This window comes from Lasioglossum baleicum, chromosome 13 (assembly GCF_051020765.1).
Source record: "Lasioglossum baleicum chromosome 13, iyLasBale1, whole genome shotgun sequence".
Classification (NCBI taxonomy): Eukaryota; Metazoa; Arthropoda; class Insecta; order Hymenoptera; family Halictidae; genus Lasioglossum; species Lasioglossum baleicum.
This window is the reverse complement of record NC_134941.1, coordinates 7,907,300-7,923,887: the sequence shown is the minus strand read 5'-3', so window position 1 is coordinate 7,923,887 and position 16,588 is coordinate 7,907,300. Positions and strand designations below refer to the sequence as shown.

The window sequence follows — 16,588 nt, the reverse complement described above, 5'->3', positions numbered from 1 at the left end:
CCTTGAAATCTCATTAAAAAATGACCTTGAAAAATTTTTTCCCTTACACCGTTACATGTGGCCCTTCAAACAGTGTAACTTTGTCCTAAGAAGTTTTTTTGTACAACGAAAAGTAACGGAGATATTTAGGTGTTGTTTCTTCGAACTCACCCTGTATAACATAATGACATTAAACAAAAAATATAATTTGAACATATAGACATAATTTGGTCGTTTTCGTGATTGGTCTACTCTTATACCTCGTCTGTGCTTCAATGCTTTCTTTGTTTACCCTTGGTCCAGCTTCAGCAACTCTTTTTCAATTATTAATCCAAACACAAAGTTTCTGCTTTAGAATACGTGTATTCAATTTTACATTTGCTTTTATTACAACTATCAACTAACGTCTATCTTCAGATAAAGTGCAGTATAAAAATGATATGGAAATAGTTTCATGTGTGAGATACGTTAAAATAAAGGTTATATATTTCTCAATAAAAATATTTTACATGTTTAAAAAATATTCACTTCTGGAAAGTCTCTTATCGAGTAATTTCGTTATCACAGTAATAAACTATTTTTGTTACAAGATTAAGCTTCTCTTATTGCAATCATTAGCAACGTTAAGCTGATTATTCATGTAAGTTTACAATTGTAATAAAGTAAAACGATAAATAAAATATATTTCCAATACTTTTCAGATTTTAAATACCAATACTTCTTAACTAATATACTTGAATACCAATAATATTATAATTTAATGTCGGACAATTTAACTAGTAAATAATACCTTGCTTCGTAAAATGTTTGCAGTAAGAACTTGCATTCCTGTATGTACATTTGTTACAATGTTGTCGATGTGACTGCGCTCACACCATGCACTAATAGTATGGGCGGTAAATCCGCTGTCAATTCCGTTAACAACTGAAGATACTGACGATACATGGTTTCTTCATCCCAAGTATTTGATGCTGGTGGTGCAGGCAAATAAATGAATGTCGTTGCAGTTTGCGAAGAATACTGTCTAATTAATTGGTTTACGCTAAAAAATATCATTATTAAATACATAATATATTCATATTAGATATTAAGAATCCCGATATTTTCGATCTCCGGAATAACTTCGGGACCCGACTCTAAATATTGATACTAATAATTACCTCAAAATATAAGAACGCGAAATATTACTTAAAACATTGTCGCTGCTTTCACTGCTTGACTCATACTGAGGTTCCACTCTTGATTCGATCAGAGGTCTTCCCTGCAATCCTCGTACTTGTGCACCCCAATTGGGAATTTTCTTAATCGATGCTGATATTCTTAGCATGTTCAATAATTTTCTAATACGATGCTCGTTAGAGACTCTAGGATACTCGCTAATAGAGTTCTGTGAATCTGAAATACTCAGACTTGTGTCGCTGTCTGAGATTTCACAGTGGAACACCCTCAGATGTAAATTCTTCCACACAGGTACCATATTGATAATACACGCAAGTTGTAGCATGAACAATGACGTTGTATCAAATGGATCTTGGTCAGTTGGCTGGAAAAAGTTCACCGGCCATACGTCGATGTATTTTAAATTGACATTCCTGGAAAAAAAATCATTGTAGTGGAAAACAGTTGCATCGTAAAACAAAGAAATTCATTATATTTTTACTTTGATATTTGTGCCTTGTTTAGCGTATGGAAATTTCTGCACAGGCACAAATTCTTCTTCATTCTTAAAACGTCTGAACACATGCCAACATATTGCACTGAATCTAAATTTTTGTCGGCATTCGATTGTCTCAGCGGAAATACAGTGCTATTCGGGAATGTTGAAACATTCTCAAACATGTCTGTCGCATATTGTGAGTTCGTGAAAAAATCCACTTGCGATGTTTCGTCGTAGAAACCAAGGACAATAGTATTCGGCTTCATTGCTCCCATTCCGGATATTCTTATTAAGTGATGCAATCCCTCGCGTACAGTTTTTGTCACTGTCAACTCAACAAATGCTTTTACTTTCATATGATCAACCAAGCTCAACCAATGCGGATTTTCTTCTATGGTGGGATCAATATTCTGACCCGAGAATTCTCCGACTTTCACATGCCCAATGACATAAAGTCCTCCTTTTTTCAAATCATTCACAAAATCTATAAGCGGGCAAGCAGATCGTGGAGACGCTACCATTAACAACATTTGTGGTCGCCAAAACTTTACGTGGTCTTTGCGTGAATCAAGCATTAATAAGTATTTCCTGACTTGGTGGAATATCAATGCTTGCGATATGCTTCCCCATGGTGCATTTTTACTCGGTGAGAATAAATGTAATACGATAATTAATATTAAACATAGGATTATACTACTGGAAGCATAGATGCTATTTATAACGAACATCATTATCAATGTTCCAAGAAGTCCAATTGTTGCTGTGTGCCATGTAAAATAGTTGAACGTTGGTCTGTAAAAAGATATGCAACGATTTCAAATGTATAAGATCTATAAGAACTGACATAACACAAATACAAATTAAATGGTACCTAAAGTTTGGAGCACTAGCTAGTTCTAGTCCAAGGCAAGCCAAATTGGTAGCCAAATAACTTAATAAGAACAATACCGAATTAATTTGAGCTATAGTATTCAAGGAGCCCACAAGCAAAATTACTTGAACTAATGTCCACGAAGTTAAAACTGCAGCAATTGGGTTTCCTTTCCATATTCCTTGCGTTACGAAGTTTAATCCAGACCCTGCAATTGTTAAAATTATTAAAAAATCGAAACGAGAGTGTAAAAATCTTGCGAAAATATGTTTCTAGAACATTATAATTTTAATTTACCAAACACATTATCTTTGGCTAACGCTTCTAGTACTCTGCTCGACCCTATTAAATTACTCAATCCAGCGCTAAATGTTGCTGTCAATATACCAATCGCTACGAACGGTGGCCAAATATTAATTGGCATCATGTATATAAAATTATTTTGCAACAAAAATCGACTTGTACTTGCAGCTGTCAAAATTGATAGGAGGATATAGCATATAAATGTAAACAGTACTGCTGATAAAGTTCCGTATGGAATGTTTCTGCCTGGATTCTTTAGTTCGCCTATAAATAATTATAAAATATTATTTATAAATTTTTTTTATACGAAAAATTATGTAGTTATAAACAGTTGAGCCGATCAATGCAAAAGCGGTCTAACTCAAAAATATTAACCACTAAACATTAAACGGCTCCGTCATATTGAGTCATTAAATCATCTTGGAAATTACCGCTCATATTTGCTCCTGCCATTATCCCGGTTACACCACTGAATAATACACCGAATACGCTTGCAAAACTAGTCATTGCTCCACCACTCGAGTAATCATGAGTATAATTTGAATAAAGATTACTGGCAAGAGTAGATGATAACAACCCTGTATAAGTACCATTGACATGTTCAGTTACATTTTGAACAATTGTGTTTGCATCTGGAATTGGTATCTACAGTAAAAAGAATAACATTAAAAATTACTTTTCCGTAAAATCTAGTAATTCAATACACTAAATTTTTTTAGTGGCGGGTCTAGTCGAGAATTTTATTCGGGATCGGGACGGATTCTCGAATACATAGGGAAACTCAAGCATATTCGGGTTCTCAACAATTTTCTGAAAATTCCGAAATTTTCAAGAACTCAACCGATCCCGACCACCCATAATAATTGTATATCATTACCTCCATATGTCCTTGTGCCAAAAAGCTTATAAAGACACTTGACAGGCAAACACAAGTAATAGCCAAAATAGCTACACTAGTTTTTGCAAACATCGATGCTCCTATTAAACATACTAATAAATTGGCAGTGTTTAACACGGAACAGTATAAAAATCGCCACCATCTGCCATCTGGGATAAGAGCATTCTTGCCAGATAAATAGCCAGATGGCCCAAAGTTTTCTATCAGTCCTTCAGCGCATCCAGAGATACAAAGTGCACTTGATACAATGTTAGCCATAAAAAATAGTGTACCAATAGAGCCACCGAATTCTGGCCCAAGGGTACGACTAATCATAACTGTATAATATTTCATAAGGAAAAATTGTAATATTATGAAATCTTAGTATAAACTTCATGTCCAGTGTATCAAAAAAAATATAATTAGTATTATTTAATTGAGTATAATTGGTAATTGGAGAACATAATTAAAAGCAGCAGATAAAAGCAGATGGAAGTACACATGAGTACACTGTTGACTGATAACTTATCTCCAAACAACGTACGACAAATTTTTCTTAATCACTTACGAATTGATAGCTGATAGCCGAGCTGTTTTTGCTCAATTTTTCATTCAGGCCATTTGCTTTGTTCTGTTCTGCATTTTTTATATTACCTCATTCTTTTGGTCGGAATATTCTACATTCTACAGTCTTAAGATGCCTCTACTTGACTTTACAATAAATTTTTTAAAAATTCTTCGTTTTTCAATAAGAATTCCAATTGGCTTGAACGAAAACAATGGCACAGAACATGTTAAGAACAGAATAATAATCATGTGTCAAGGATACAATATGCGCCTCCTCCTTCGACTGCTCCATTTGTTGAGATTGCGCAGACAGATGCCACAGTGAATACTAAAATTCCATAAGCAATCACAAATTGAGTCAACGTTACCAGTAATCCTGCATTGCCCACGATATATCCTGAAATATCAAATTTACATTATAACATAGTAACAATGTTAAAATATTTTTGTTAATAACCCGTTTGGGTATATTATTATATAGTAAAAGGTACCCATTCGTATAAAAATTAAGGCGCTGAACATGGATAACGTGACAGGACTGAATACACCGGCAAATGTTCCCAAGGTACGACCGCTGTCTGCACCCAAACTACCAAATTCAACGTATCCATCTCCTTCGGTATGCTGAACTCTTCCGATTCTAAAGAAATTGCTCAATCTATAAAGGACACTTCTTCCGTGGATTAACGGAGCTTTTTCGCCCCCAATCTTAACATGTGTAGGTTCATTGTTCGTTGACCCTATTTCTGAGGCTATCATTTTCTTGCTTCCTAGAAATATATGTTACTTTGAAAAAAAATACATTAACATATAACATCAGCTGGTAACTATTACTCAATAGCACGGAACTGCATCGTTCAATATGATTCATGTATTAAATTGCGTTCTTATAACTGAACAATGAACAATGCATAGAATGCATACAAAAACATAAGTCCCACAAGTGGTAACAGTTAGAATATAACGGATATCTTTTTTCCAATTAAGAAGAATGTATATTGATACGCGGTAAATTTACATACTTACGGTCTTTTTATTTACATAACATAACACAAAATTATCAGTACCACGTAGGTATGTAATTAAATCACAAGCATGATGTCACCTATCGAAGTGTCAAACAACCACTGACTGTACAACGTACAACGTAACTATTCGAGGTTATCAAACCCAAGTCAGAAAATACTTATCGCAATTTATAATTGCATGAGAACAGCTTTATGAACATTCTTCCTGTTACGAGAATAGGAATTGAATTGCTTGTAGAATCTTTTCGTATTTTACAAATTAAATGAAACATACCGAGTAATATTATTAAATTTTGCTCTGAATCATATAAATAAATATATCTCTTTCGAAGTACAATTATGTTTTATATCGTCGATTGAATCTAAAATGTATTTAGTATTGATGATTTAATAATAACACAGTAATCTATTCATCGTATGATAATCATCGTAAACATTTAAGAAAATATACGCTGAACACCAAAATGGTTATTTATGTAAGAAAGTTAATATCGCCGGTTTCACGATCGGTTAAAAGAAACTTTACATTAACTCGCGGAATGGGCACACAGTTGAAAGTCAATTCTGTAAAATCATTACTTTATAAGGAGTATGGGGAACCTGCAGATGTTTTACAGATAACAACGCAGACTATTAATCAGCCAGAAAGTAATCAGGTAATTTGTCTTTGGCTAATCGGTAAAATGATTAAATAAGAATTTGCTCTCTTAGAATTGTTTGTTATAAAAAATTGTTCTTCCGAAAGGTTTCTGTGAAGTGGTTATTAGCACCTGTTAATCCAGCAGACATTAATACTATACAAGGTAAATATCCGAGCAAACCAGCTTTACCAGCTACTCCAGGAAATGAAGGAGTCGGCGAAGTAATAGCTGTTGGATCTACCGTTAAAAATCTATCTGTCGGCGACAAAATTATTCCAAATGGTGCGAATCTAGGGACATGGAGAACACACGCAACTTATAATTCTGAAGATGTCATGAAAGTATAAAACAATTTCAAGTTTAATGTTTAAACATATAGGAGTAGATTAATGTTCTAACTGTTATAAAACTGGTAGTGAGATATCAAGCTTTTTGATGGACTATCTTATACACTACTGTGCAAAAGAGTATCCTTATGTAGAAATTGTATTGTACAATGATTAATTTATTATATTTAAAGTATTAGATAATCCGCAATAATACATATTCTCAGAACTATTCAATTAGACAGTGGAATCCTTTTTCAAAACTTACTGTGTTCTTATTTGATTTTTTGTGCTTTTCTATTAAATATGGCCGGGTGCTTCTTTCTTTTGCACAGTAGTGTATGAGCAATTATCAATATCTTTATAGAATATCTACTTGCCAGTGATGACTACTTCAAATTATAGTAGCAGCTCTAGTTGATTAATTATATGAATATGTAACTGATAGTAAAGGTAAAGGTTCTAACTGTTCTAAAACCCTCAGATTCCAAGCAATGTTGGAGCAATAGAAGCCAGTATGTTAAATGTAAATCCATGCACCGCGTATAGAATGCTAAAAGACTTTGTAGCATTAAAACCAGGGGATACTGTCATTCAAAATGGTGGAAATTCTGCGGTGGGGCAAATGGTCATACAATTATGTAAAATATGGAATTACAAGTCTGTCAGTGTCGTCAGGGACAGGCCAAATTTACAAGAATTAAAGGCAAGAAAGAAAGACAACACATTTCATATATCAACATGTCCATGTCAATATGATTCACATTATAAAATTTATTCCTGTAGGATCATTTAATTAGTTTGGGTGCAGATGAAATATTGACTGAAACTGACATAAGGAAAACTCAAATTTTTAAAAGCAAGAAGTTACCATCTCCAAAATTGGCTCTGAACTGTATATGTGGACAAAATGCATCAGATTGTTTGAGGCATTTAGCACCAGGAGGTATTATGGTAACTTACGGTGGTATGTCCAGGGAACCTTTAACAGTTCCAACTTCTGCACTTATTTTTAAGGTATTCTGAGTCTTCTAACTTCTAAAGTCTTCTACAGCCTTATTAGTGCAATGCCAGTTTGAAGTACTTGATTAATAATTCCACAATATGTACAGGATATAACTTTGAAAGGATTCTGGATGACAGCATGGACAAATGCGAATAAAGATTCCAGCGAACGTTCAGCCATGTTTAATGAATTAGGAAAATTATTTCAAGAGAAGAAGCTCAAAGCTCCACCACATAAGCTAGTTCCATTTTCTCAGTTCCAAGAAGCTGTTGTAAATGCGCTCAACATGGATGGTCGAACTGGTATAAAGTATATTTTGGATATGACGAAATCTTAAAGTTAGAATTTTTTTAGAAAATAAGAATTTTCTAAACTTTCAACAAAACGAATACATTTCCGGAATAATTAAAACTTAAAATATGCTGCAAATAATATCGGTTTATTGTGTTAATAAAATGAATAGCTCCTAATTTTTAATATGAAACATTATTATGCAGTTTTTGATTAAGATTTTGTGCAGCATATGAAAAGCTTAACATGAAATACCACGTTTCATGTGTATTATACATACTGAGGTACTTTATTGTTAAATGAAGAAGTATTTATTTGTACAGAAAGATTGTTGTATACAATTATAGACAAAAATGTGCAAAAGAATTTGGTGTTTTTATTGTGCAACTTAAAATTATATATCACATGAAATTAGTTCGTTTTTTCCAACATATCCAATATCAACATTTGGTTTTGCATGTCATTCAGTTTGTCTTCAGAAAAATCTGCACGTACATTATCAAGTTTCGCTTTATAATCTTCGTTAAACACTGTTTTCTCACTTTTTATATCAACTGTATCAACTGAGTCAGAACTATCTTTTTCTGTATTTCCATTATCATAATCATTGTTTGAGAGTAAATTTAAAGTAAAAGGTCTTGTATACGAAGCTTCTTCAGTACCCAATTGAATAGCCAACATACCAAGCTCTGCTTTGGCACCACAATTTTGCATATGATCTTCATTTTCTCCTTTCTTTGCTAGCTTCGACATTTCATTAGTCATTGCATACCTATATATGATACTTGTTGAGTATATGTATTTAGTATTTTAGTAACGATCGAATGTTTTTGATTCTTTACTTACATATTTTTACCCAGTAAAGTACCACGTTCACCGTAAAGATTAAACGAACCACCGCAGGGGTTTTTGCGATGCATTTCGCGCACTTTCATCTCAGAGAACGTACTTTTGTTTTCTTCATATTTCTCGTCATATTTTCGGATCGTTGTCGTTACGTTAAAACTACCGTCGTCATTTTGCAATCCATACCTGAGAAGAAGAGACACCCTTACGCAATACGAGTCTAATTCTTTTAAACAATCACGTCTGATATTCCAGATTTCAGCGCAAGTTAAATCCTCGTATATCTACGTAACGAATAATGGTCTGTTTATACAAACTTGGTGCTAACGAGTTAATTACTGGAAAAACAATTCTCTTACATCGATGATCATTTGGTGCAGCATTCCAAGGCATCTTTGTGCAGTTGGATGGCTGACCATCTCGCGCATTGCATCTGTGTGATTTAATGTTAACAGAATAACTTCTTTAGGGCCAGTGGCTGCAGTTAATTGATATTTCACCATCATGGTCATGAGGTCAAATAGTTTATCCATGCTACTTGCATCAAGCTTTACAATAGATGATAATACAACAGCCTCTAAAGTTGATCTCAGGGCAGTCATCCCACTCATAGATTCTTCCTCGAATATAGAAGTTAATATTTTAGGGCTAAACAAAGCAGTGGTTACACCTTCTAGCACTAAAAACAATAAACAGTAATTTCATTAACTTGAAAAGTTATTTCCTATAGATAAAACGTAGATTTAGTTGAAAGGAACAATATAAACTTGCCATATACAGATTTATCAACACTGATCTTTTGTGCTCTCAATCTCTGTTGTAGAACATACAACATTTCACCACCCATATTTAAATAAAGAATTGGTGTTACGTAGTTATACATTTTTGCACGAATTTTTTCTTAATATTCACTATTACCAGGAACTAAGTGTTTTAACACTTTGAACGTTCGATACACGTAACAATTACTCTATCCATTTGGTTGTCCTGACAACAGTAGTGTACATAAAATTAATTGACGCGGTATATTTAGAGACTGCGCGATATTTCATACCTTATACTCGCCGACAATCGTTCTTATGTCCGCGTATATGAACAATAAATTTTTCAATGTGACTTTCCCTTTCATATTGAACAATGGTACTGGGAATTGATTATCTATATATGTTGAAATAATTAATACGAAATTATTATTTTTTAATTCATTTATTTCTTAAAACACATTAATGCCTTTAATTGCAGCAAGTTATTATAATTGTATACATTAAGTATAGTAAAAATTTTTAACTTATAACAATTAATAATTTAATAGTTTCAACACATACATATAATATTTAGCGAATTATAAAATTTTAAATAACAGTTTTTAATCACGTTATAGACAACCTTATAATCAACAGTCTACACAAATTATTCGAAACTATTATGAAAGACGTTTTTACAATTGTTGCTTTTATTTTATTAACTGCATAAAAATTTGTTCTTGAGTAAAAAGAAATTGGTTATTATCCGCGCTATATTATGCAATCAGATATTAAACAATTAATGTAATAGTTGCCAACAATATAAATAACAGTAACATTACTCAGTTACAAAATAATACAATTGGACGGTTATATGTAACAAAAGATGTATTCCGCATTTTTATAAAATATCTTAAGTCTACGATGAAAATTGGCTCAGTTAAGTGGAACGGTTTAGATCCTTGAAATAATTTAGTAGCCTTTTTCCTTTAGTTTCTGTTGTCAGCTGTTATTTACTGATGCACGAAAATTCTAAACCAAATATGCCACGCATATTTTTCAGTCTAATATTAATCTATAATACACTCTATTGCACAGGTATATCGTTCTTTCATTTTGTTATCTCGTTATCTCGTTACCCCGCATTTCATATCATTTTAAGTACTATTTTACAGTACTATGAAATAAACTCTGATGACTCCATTACAGTGTTTAGAGCATGCCGAGTAAATTAATTCCATGAAAGCAAGTAAGTGTTTCAAAGAAATTAACATGCAAGCTTGTAGAGTCACAAATGCTTTTTGAGTATATATATATATATATATATATAAATGTGTAAAAATAACAATGTGTCAAAAATCAAATACGGTATGTAATGATGTTCAATAATTCCCTGAAAAATCTTAAAAACGCTATTAAAGAATTTTCAAGTATTCTGTACACATAATAATCTACTATATAAATTATTGCATATTACAAATGTCAGGTCCTAACAAATTCAAACTTAAGATTAATATTATACTTAAATAAAAATCGTCTAATATTTTTAAAAACCCTATTTGTATTTAGTTTCCGTTATTTATGGTCGTACGAGAACACTTCTACAAAAAGCTTCAGCTATTTTTTGTACAAAATAATTACATTAAAGATGAAAAAAATTCATCTTAGTATTTCATTTAAAAAATGAGATCAATAACAAAATTTCCTATTGTTACATTCGTCTCTTAAAACAATAGAACTTTTTATACGGCCATGTATAACGATGATTTTCTGATGTTTCCACTTAAATGCTCCACACTGTATACAAAATTTAATTTAAATAACATGTTACCTTACGATCTGCAAAAAGATATCAAGTACACGTATGCATGAGTTCTATTATCCTTGAAATAAATTAATATCGAAATATTATTTGAATTGCAATCTCAGTCGCATGGATGCGAATAATAAATAACATTCCATTTAAATTAATGCGTCTCAACGCATTCAATTATTAACGTAATAAATCAGAGATTTACTTAAAGAATGCAATATTAATCTCTTTTGATTTTTATAGCGTTTACTTGAAATAGATAAACATGTCACCTTATTCTGAGAATACTTATGTCTTTTATAATACACAGGGGTAATTAATTGTTTTCACTCCTTGTAGAAATATCACATTCGATTTTCATTATGTATATATATCTTTCTTCCTAAGAAACTTGCCAGAGTCATGTCACTTCGTTTAAGTAATATGATTGAATCAATAATATTTCGAAATTTCTTGAAACACGTCTCTAAAAGAATCTCTTCTTTTCAAGAAAGTATATCATCGTAATATACAATTTATAGTGGTTTGTAAGTACCCGGAAATGTGTACCCGACATTTTCGGGTTCTCGTACACCTCTAACAATTTAACTTATAAGTTATATGTCCAAGTACCTTTTGCCGATTGAATATATCGAAGAGGGACAATCGTGTTTCTAACATCGGGGCTTTTCGACCTTCTCACACAATCTTGACTTAAAACCCTGCATCCCGGGCTCAGAGTTAAACCGGTGTAACCACCTCGGGGGATGCTGTCACTGCTTGCCACTCTTCTAACATCGTTCGTTTTTCTTTCTTCATAATTACCGACTACTGACATCAAGTTATCCGGTACCGAGTCCCTAAGTTTATACGCGCATTGGTTATTTCCGAAGTACCTCGGGCTTGGGTCTATCGATACATTTTTTGGACTTCGCGTTGAGCAGGCTTCCACGCTTCCATTCCGACGGGTCTGACGTTTCTCGGTGGCATCATCGATCGAATGTCTGTCGCACGTGTGATGATTCAGATTACAATTTGCATCGTTCTCAACGCATGGACAAGGAATTATCGTAGAGTCGAGAGAATCGGAGAATTCCGGACTTGGGATTGAAGATACGCTGCCCATCTGAGAGAAGACCACCGTCCCCTGAGCATTTTGGGGACGGTGTCAGAAACATCATTCTTCCAATTCGTCCATTCGATTCCTAACGGCCATTTCTACCACTTCCAAGCTCGGGTAATCGAGCTCTTTAACCAAGCAAAGCACAGCTGATAGTATATTCGAGTTCTAAAATGAAAACATGTAAAAACAGTAAATGTTACCTGTACATCGTTACATGACATTTAACCCGCCGGGTAAAAAATGTGAGAGCTTACCCTTGTAACAGGCCTTCTGTGATAGTGGAATTGCGACCTACATTTTTCTTTCTCGGAGTGTCTTACCCATCCAGGAGTTTGGTTTGCATCTTCCTGTAATTTCATTTCATTATTTTTTTCTGTGCAAAGAAAATATTTGACTTGTTGGTACTCGATCTCTTCCAAAATAATTTACTATTTCAATTCTAACCCTTTCAACGTTTTGATGGGCCGTCCTTCTAGGCTGAAGAGGTTGCTGATGATCTTCAAATTCTGTATTAATCCTTTGCTCGTGGTGTTCTTCGTACTCCGATTTTTGTCTGTTGTCGTATTCGTAATTATTTCTATCTGAACGCCTATCATCCATTGGCTCGTTCGAGGAGTATTGCGTACGTGGAGACGTTGGCGCATACGTCCTTTGAGGAGTTTCATTATTACTATATTCTGTATAAGTACGTCTTTCATCATATTCACCGTTATGTCTTGAAACCGCTGGTCGTTCATCGTATTCCTAAAAATCGTAAGACAATGCAGTTTCTCTATGCTGATTTGAAACCAATCGTTATATCTACTCTTATTAATCGTTACAAGACAAAGCAAAGGTTGTAAAATTAACTGTAACTTGTGATGGGTGATTAACTTTGCTTTTGCAACCTATACAAATTTTAATGACAACAAAATATTGCTATGTAACACACACGATAAATTCACCAGAAACGGAATACACCTAATTCTATCAAAAACTGGTAATGAGATATCACGCTTTTTGGTGAACTATCTTATATGTATGTATACACATGCTATGTATTGTGTATGAGCGATTATCAATATCTTTATAGAATATCTACTTGCCAGTGATGACTATTTCAAATTATAGTAGCAGCTCTAATTGATTAATTATATATGAGTATGAATGTAATTGATGAATGCAAGAACTATCAAGGTAACACTATAAACGAACTATTATGCTGCGGAAATAATTTTTGCAATTCTGTAAAATATACCTTCATTACTTCAACAGTGTTAGTGGTCACACTTTCACTGACGTTGCGTGACTCTGTATTACATACAGTGTCATCTTTGTTCTGATTCTTTGACTGTCCATTCTGTAGCTGTTATTGTATGAATACAGATAAAGGGAGCAATGATGTAATCAAGCTCATTTATTAAATGTTAAGATAGTTAATTATTCTGCTCAGCGAATACTAAATGAGAAAGTTAGTATCATTCTAAATCTAATATAAATGCAGAAGCAAGTAATTGAAAATCTAAATACATCGATAATAATCGGATTCCTTGTATTTTTAAATGGAAGAACATATTAATAGAACAATTCTCATGCAAAGTATATATGTACGTATATGTAATAATCAGTTTACTCACTTCGTATGTGTATTGATTATTTTGTGAATAGCGATGAGATGGTGATGCGTTATAGTTTGCATTCCTACGATCTGAATCATGATATTCTTCTTGATTATGCTGTGTTTCTTCGAAGCTTCTCTGTAAACAAGCATCATGCTAAGGAAATATCCTTATATAACACATCATGTATATTACTGTAAACATGTTTATGAGAATAAACAAAAGAAATCCTTCTAACAGTTTCGAAAAATTATTATAAACGAAAATTAAAGCAAAAGCAGATGAAAGTTTAAATATTATATTACCTGATCACTTGACGAACTATATCTTCGATGTCTTATCACTTCTGTTTCTTCAATATATTCAGTGACAATATCCTAATTGTGTAAATGTTATTGAAACGTTAGGATGTTTGTTAAAAGGTATATTAACACAATAACATATTTTAATAAACTTATTTTAGTAACATTAAATAAAATCCCAGCTGTATTAATAAAAACTGAAAAGGTTAAATCTAGGAGCAATTTAAGTGAAAACAAACATTTTCCTAGTGCAATGCATAGTTACAAATCAACATTGACACGCATCCAAATCTTAAGGAGCATGGTATATTTGTATAGCGAACTCCTTAGGTTTAATCTCTTTGTTCTTATAAACAACAGCAAGTGATGATGAATGTTTTAAATAAAAAAACTTTTCATGATAAAAATAACCGAACACATTCTATAAAAATGTATTACAAAATATTGTCCGATGAATCATCTTACCTCTGGACTAACTACTTCTGATTGAGGTGGAGATGCATCAATATCAAGGGGATGAACTAGAATATGACCTCGGGTTACAGCTGTTTGCACTTCTTCTGCCGAAACTACTTTGTCATCAAGCTTTTGTAAATTTGGCAAAGCTCTAAGTACTGCTAACCGATACCTAATCAAAATAATCAATTAAATATTTTATCTTTTAAGAAGGCTACAAACTAACCCAGCATTAATTATTAGCATAGGGTAGAAAGCGCATTACCCATCTTTGTCAGCACAAGGATTTTCACCAAGCCATAAATTTCGTAGATTGGGTAGACCTTGGAGGTAACATACTTCATTCAAGTCTTTGATGTTATTCTTCCTTACAAACAAATCTTGGAGGCTTAGGCAATATTGGAAATCAGCGAGAGTATTAATATTGTTCACACTGAAAATAAATTAGAATAACATCAATATCAATTAATTAAATAATAAGAACAAATTAGTACATTACTATTTGAAAAATTACAGATTACAAAGTTATGTGCAGACACATACTCTAATTCAATGAGAATGTGATTAACTTTCAAGACAAAATTAGCATATAAAATCAGAGAAAATATTTTCATTTGTCAGCAATTGAAATGAAAACGTTTTGTGTTGTTATAAAAGAAAATTGAATTCTTTTCCTCTGGTCACTGGGAAATATATTACAATGAATTCAAAACGCGTGGGTAGAACAACTTCTTCATATGTAGGTTGTACTTATGATCTTCATTTTTTCACAAACCTCTCCATAGTAGGAGAGCATTAGAGTTTCTGTGATACAAACAGATTTGAGAGACTTAAATCATTGCTATAAATAATTTGATTTTCATAGTAGCATTCTGTTGTAAACAAGTATTGCAATAGAATTTCTGTTGAAGAAATTATAAGAACGCATAATAAAATCCAGTGTAACAGATTTTCGATCATCCAATTTTTTATTTTAATTTATTTACCTTAAGGACAGTACTTCCACGTTTTTCATTTTCCGTAAAATACTCACATCAGTTAGTTCGGTACCCCTAGAATAACAAGAAATTAAAATAGAATTGTGATACACATACATTATGCTTTTTGTAATAATCGTATCGTGATAAATATTGTGGATTGTTTAGGAGAGATAAAATGATTTTTCATAAAAAATAATAACTAAATAAGTGAAGAAATGTCAAAATTTCCATCATTTAAATATACAAATGTCAAATAACACAGTTTGAAAAATAATTGTTAATAAGATAATAAAACGAATCTATGAATACTTTAGAATAGACAATTGCTTCTTCAGTAAAGATATATCAAAAAAGAACTGTAAATCGCATAGCTGCATCTATTACAAAAAATACTGCGAACATTGAACTTGTCAGTTTAATACTCTTGTCCGTATAAATCGGCTAATCGTTGGAGAAAGTCGAACAATTTGTTTGAGAACTGTAACATCTTTTCAAATACGTACCAACAATTAAGTTTCTTTACAGCAGAGAAATCGGACACTCGTGTCCGAGCCACGACCATCTCCTCCGTTAATTTGACCATAATGAAATTTGTGATTTATGTGAAAATAACAGAAACAAAGTAAAATGGTGAGGCCCTGCGACTGTTGAGAATAATTACAAGAAAATCTCTTCTCAGACCATCACAATGAATTTTTCGTCTGCAAATTAAAGACGCAACTAAAACCCATCGCCATGATGGTTTGTCGTCGACTAATTGAAAAATATGGTACGATTGGTACGAAGCCGAAGCTTTCACAAGTACGCTGAATCGTCTGTGAAACAGTGACGTAACTATGACGGGCCTGCTGTAGGGAAACAAAATTTGAATTACTGTCAAATACAGTATTTGCAATCAATTTCTATAAATATAAAGTTAAATATATTTCTAGAAATACACTATAAAGAGTCCATTTTCGTTGTAAAAGAATCATTATCGTGAAAATAAAAAAAAATAATCAAGATGATAAATTATAATAATTTATAGTTTTTTTTTAGCCCCGTATGATTTGTACATATTAATAACTGATTAATAACTGATTAATAACTTTTTATCTTTGAAAAAAATATAACTATATGCAATATTTTGTTAATTTTATCTTTCATTGATTTATTTTAAAAATAAATAAAGTTTTAATTATTATAAACAAGAGAAAATTTAA

The 16,588-nt window shown here is 32.5% G+C and overlaps 4 protein-coding genes across 10 annotated transcripts; 1 reads left to right on the top strand and 3 right to left on the bottom strand.

The window, feature by feature from the left end:
• LOC143215471 (solute carrier family 12 member 9) lies at positions 1-5,437 on the bottom strand. Its single transcript, XM_076437615.1, has 10 exons — positions 5,281-5,437; positions 4,746-5,024; positions 4,517-4,651; positions 3,688-4,025; positions 3,242-3,455; positions 2,805-3,074; positions 2,508-2,715; positions 1,640-2,428; positions 1,140-1,571; positions 1-1,021 (listed from the first exon to the last, which is right to left on the bottom strand). The coding sequence occupies exons 2-10, from the start codon at positions 5,011-5,013 to the stop codon at positions 823-825; spliced, it is 2,853 nt and encodes a 950-aa protein (XP_076293730.1). The 5' UTR covers positions 5,014-5,024; positions 5,281-5,437; the 3' UTR covers positions 1-822.
• Positions 5,438-5,746: 309 nt separating this feature from the next.
• On the top strand, positions 5,747-7,912 carry LOC143215478 (enoyl-[acyl-carrier-protein] reductase, mitochondrial). The gene is made up of 5 exons (XM_076437632.1): positions 5,747-5,938; positions 6,028-6,264; positions 6,734-6,955; positions 7,036-7,266; positions 7,362-7,912. Exons 1-5 carry the CDS (start codon positions 5,747-5,749, stop codon positions 7,590-7,592), a joined length of 1,113 nt encoding a protein of 370 aa, XP_076293747.1. The 3' UTR covers positions 7,593-7,912.
• Oscp1 (Organic solute carrier partner 1) lies at positions 7,901-9,440 on the bottom strand. The gene is made up of 4 exons (XM_076437633.1): positions 9,164-9,440; positions 8,752-9,071; positions 8,393-8,676; positions 7,901-8,318 (listed from the first exon to the last, which is right to left on the bottom strand). Exons 1-4 carry the CDS (start codon positions 9,273-9,275, stop codon positions 7,958-7,960), a joined length of 1,077 nt encoding a protein of 358 aa, XP_076293748.1. The 5' UTR covers positions 9,276-9,440; the 3' UTR covers positions 7,901-7,957.
• A 2,634-nt stretch (positions 9,441-12,074) lies between these two features.
• Positions 12,075-16,203, bottom strand: LOC143215477 (uncharacterized). Of its 7 annotated transcripts, none has more exons than XM_076437625.1 (10): positions 15,890-16,203; positions 15,393-15,458; positions 14,672-14,839; positions 14,416-14,578; positions 13,954-14,025; positions 13,667-13,804; positions 13,288-13,395; positions 12,495-12,794; positions 12,305-12,397; positions 12,075-12,215 (listed from the first exon to the last, which is right to left on the bottom strand). In XM_076437625.1, the coding sequence occupies exons 1-10, from the start codon at positions 15,967-15,969 to the stop codon at positions 12,105-12,107; spliced, it is 1,299 nt and encodes a 432-aa protein (XP_076293740.1). In that variant the 5' UTR covers positions 15,970-16,203; the 3' UTR covers positions 12,075-12,104. The 7 variants fall into 7 exon arrangements, with proteins under 7 accessions (XP_076293740.1, XP_076293741.1, XP_076293744.1 ...); XM_076437626.1 differs by having other exon boundaries at positions 13,667-13,786; positions 15,890-16,201; XM_076437629.1 differs by having other exon boundaries at positions 16,048-16,200.
• Between the last annotated feature and the right edge of the window lie 385 nt (positions 16,204-16,588).

Bases quoted from the DNA above. Each gene is read 5' to 3' on its own strand.
- LOC143215477 (XM_076437625.1), bottom strand. From the start codon at position 15,969: ATGGTCAAATTAACGGAGGAGATGGTCGTGGCTCGGACACGAGTGTCC. The intron at 14,840-15,392 runs GTAAATAAATTA...ATTTATTTTCAG, and splicing joins GTGGAAGTACTGTCCTTAAG to TGTGAACAATATTAATACTC. The intron at 14,579-14,671 runs GTAATGCGCTTT...TATTTTGATTAG, and splicing joins CCTTGTGCTGACAAAGATGG to GTATCGGTTAGCAGTACTTA.
- LOC143215478 (XM_076437632.1), top strand. From the start codon at position 5,747: ATGGTTATTTATGTAAGAAAGTTAATATCGCCGGTTTCACGATCGGTT. The intron at 5,939-6,027 runs GTAATTTGTCTT...TTCTTCCGAAAG, and splicing joins ATCAGCCAGAAAGTAATCAG to GTTTCTGTGAAGTGGTTATT. The intron at 6,956-7,035 runs GCAAGAAAGAAA...TTATTCCTGTAG, and splicing joins CAAATTTACAAGAATTAAAG to GATCATTTAATTAGTTTGGG.
- Oscp1 (XM_076437633.1), bottom strand. From the start codon at position 9,275: ATGTATAACTACGTAACACCAATTCTTTATTTAAATATGGGTGGTGAA. The intron at 9,072-9,163 runs GCAAGTTTATAT...TATTGTTTTTAG, and splicing joins TGTTGATAAATCTGTATATG to TGCTAGAAGGTGTAACCACT. The intron at 8,319-8,392 runs GTAAGTAAAGAA...TATCATATATAG, and splicing joins ACTTTACTGGGTAAAAATAT to GTATGCAATGACTAATGAAA.
- LOC143215471 (XM_076437615.1), bottom strand. From the start codon at position 5,013: ATGATAGCCTCAGAAATAGGGTCAACGAACAATGAACCTACACATGTT. The intron at 3,456-3,687 runs GTAATGATATAC...TTTTTACTGTAG, and splicing joins TGGCACAAGGACATATGGAG to ATACCAATTCCAGATGCAAA. The intron at 1,572-1,639 runs GTAAAAATATAA...TTTTTTTTCCAG, and splicing joins AACAAGGCACAAATATCAAA to GAATGTCAATTTAAAATACA.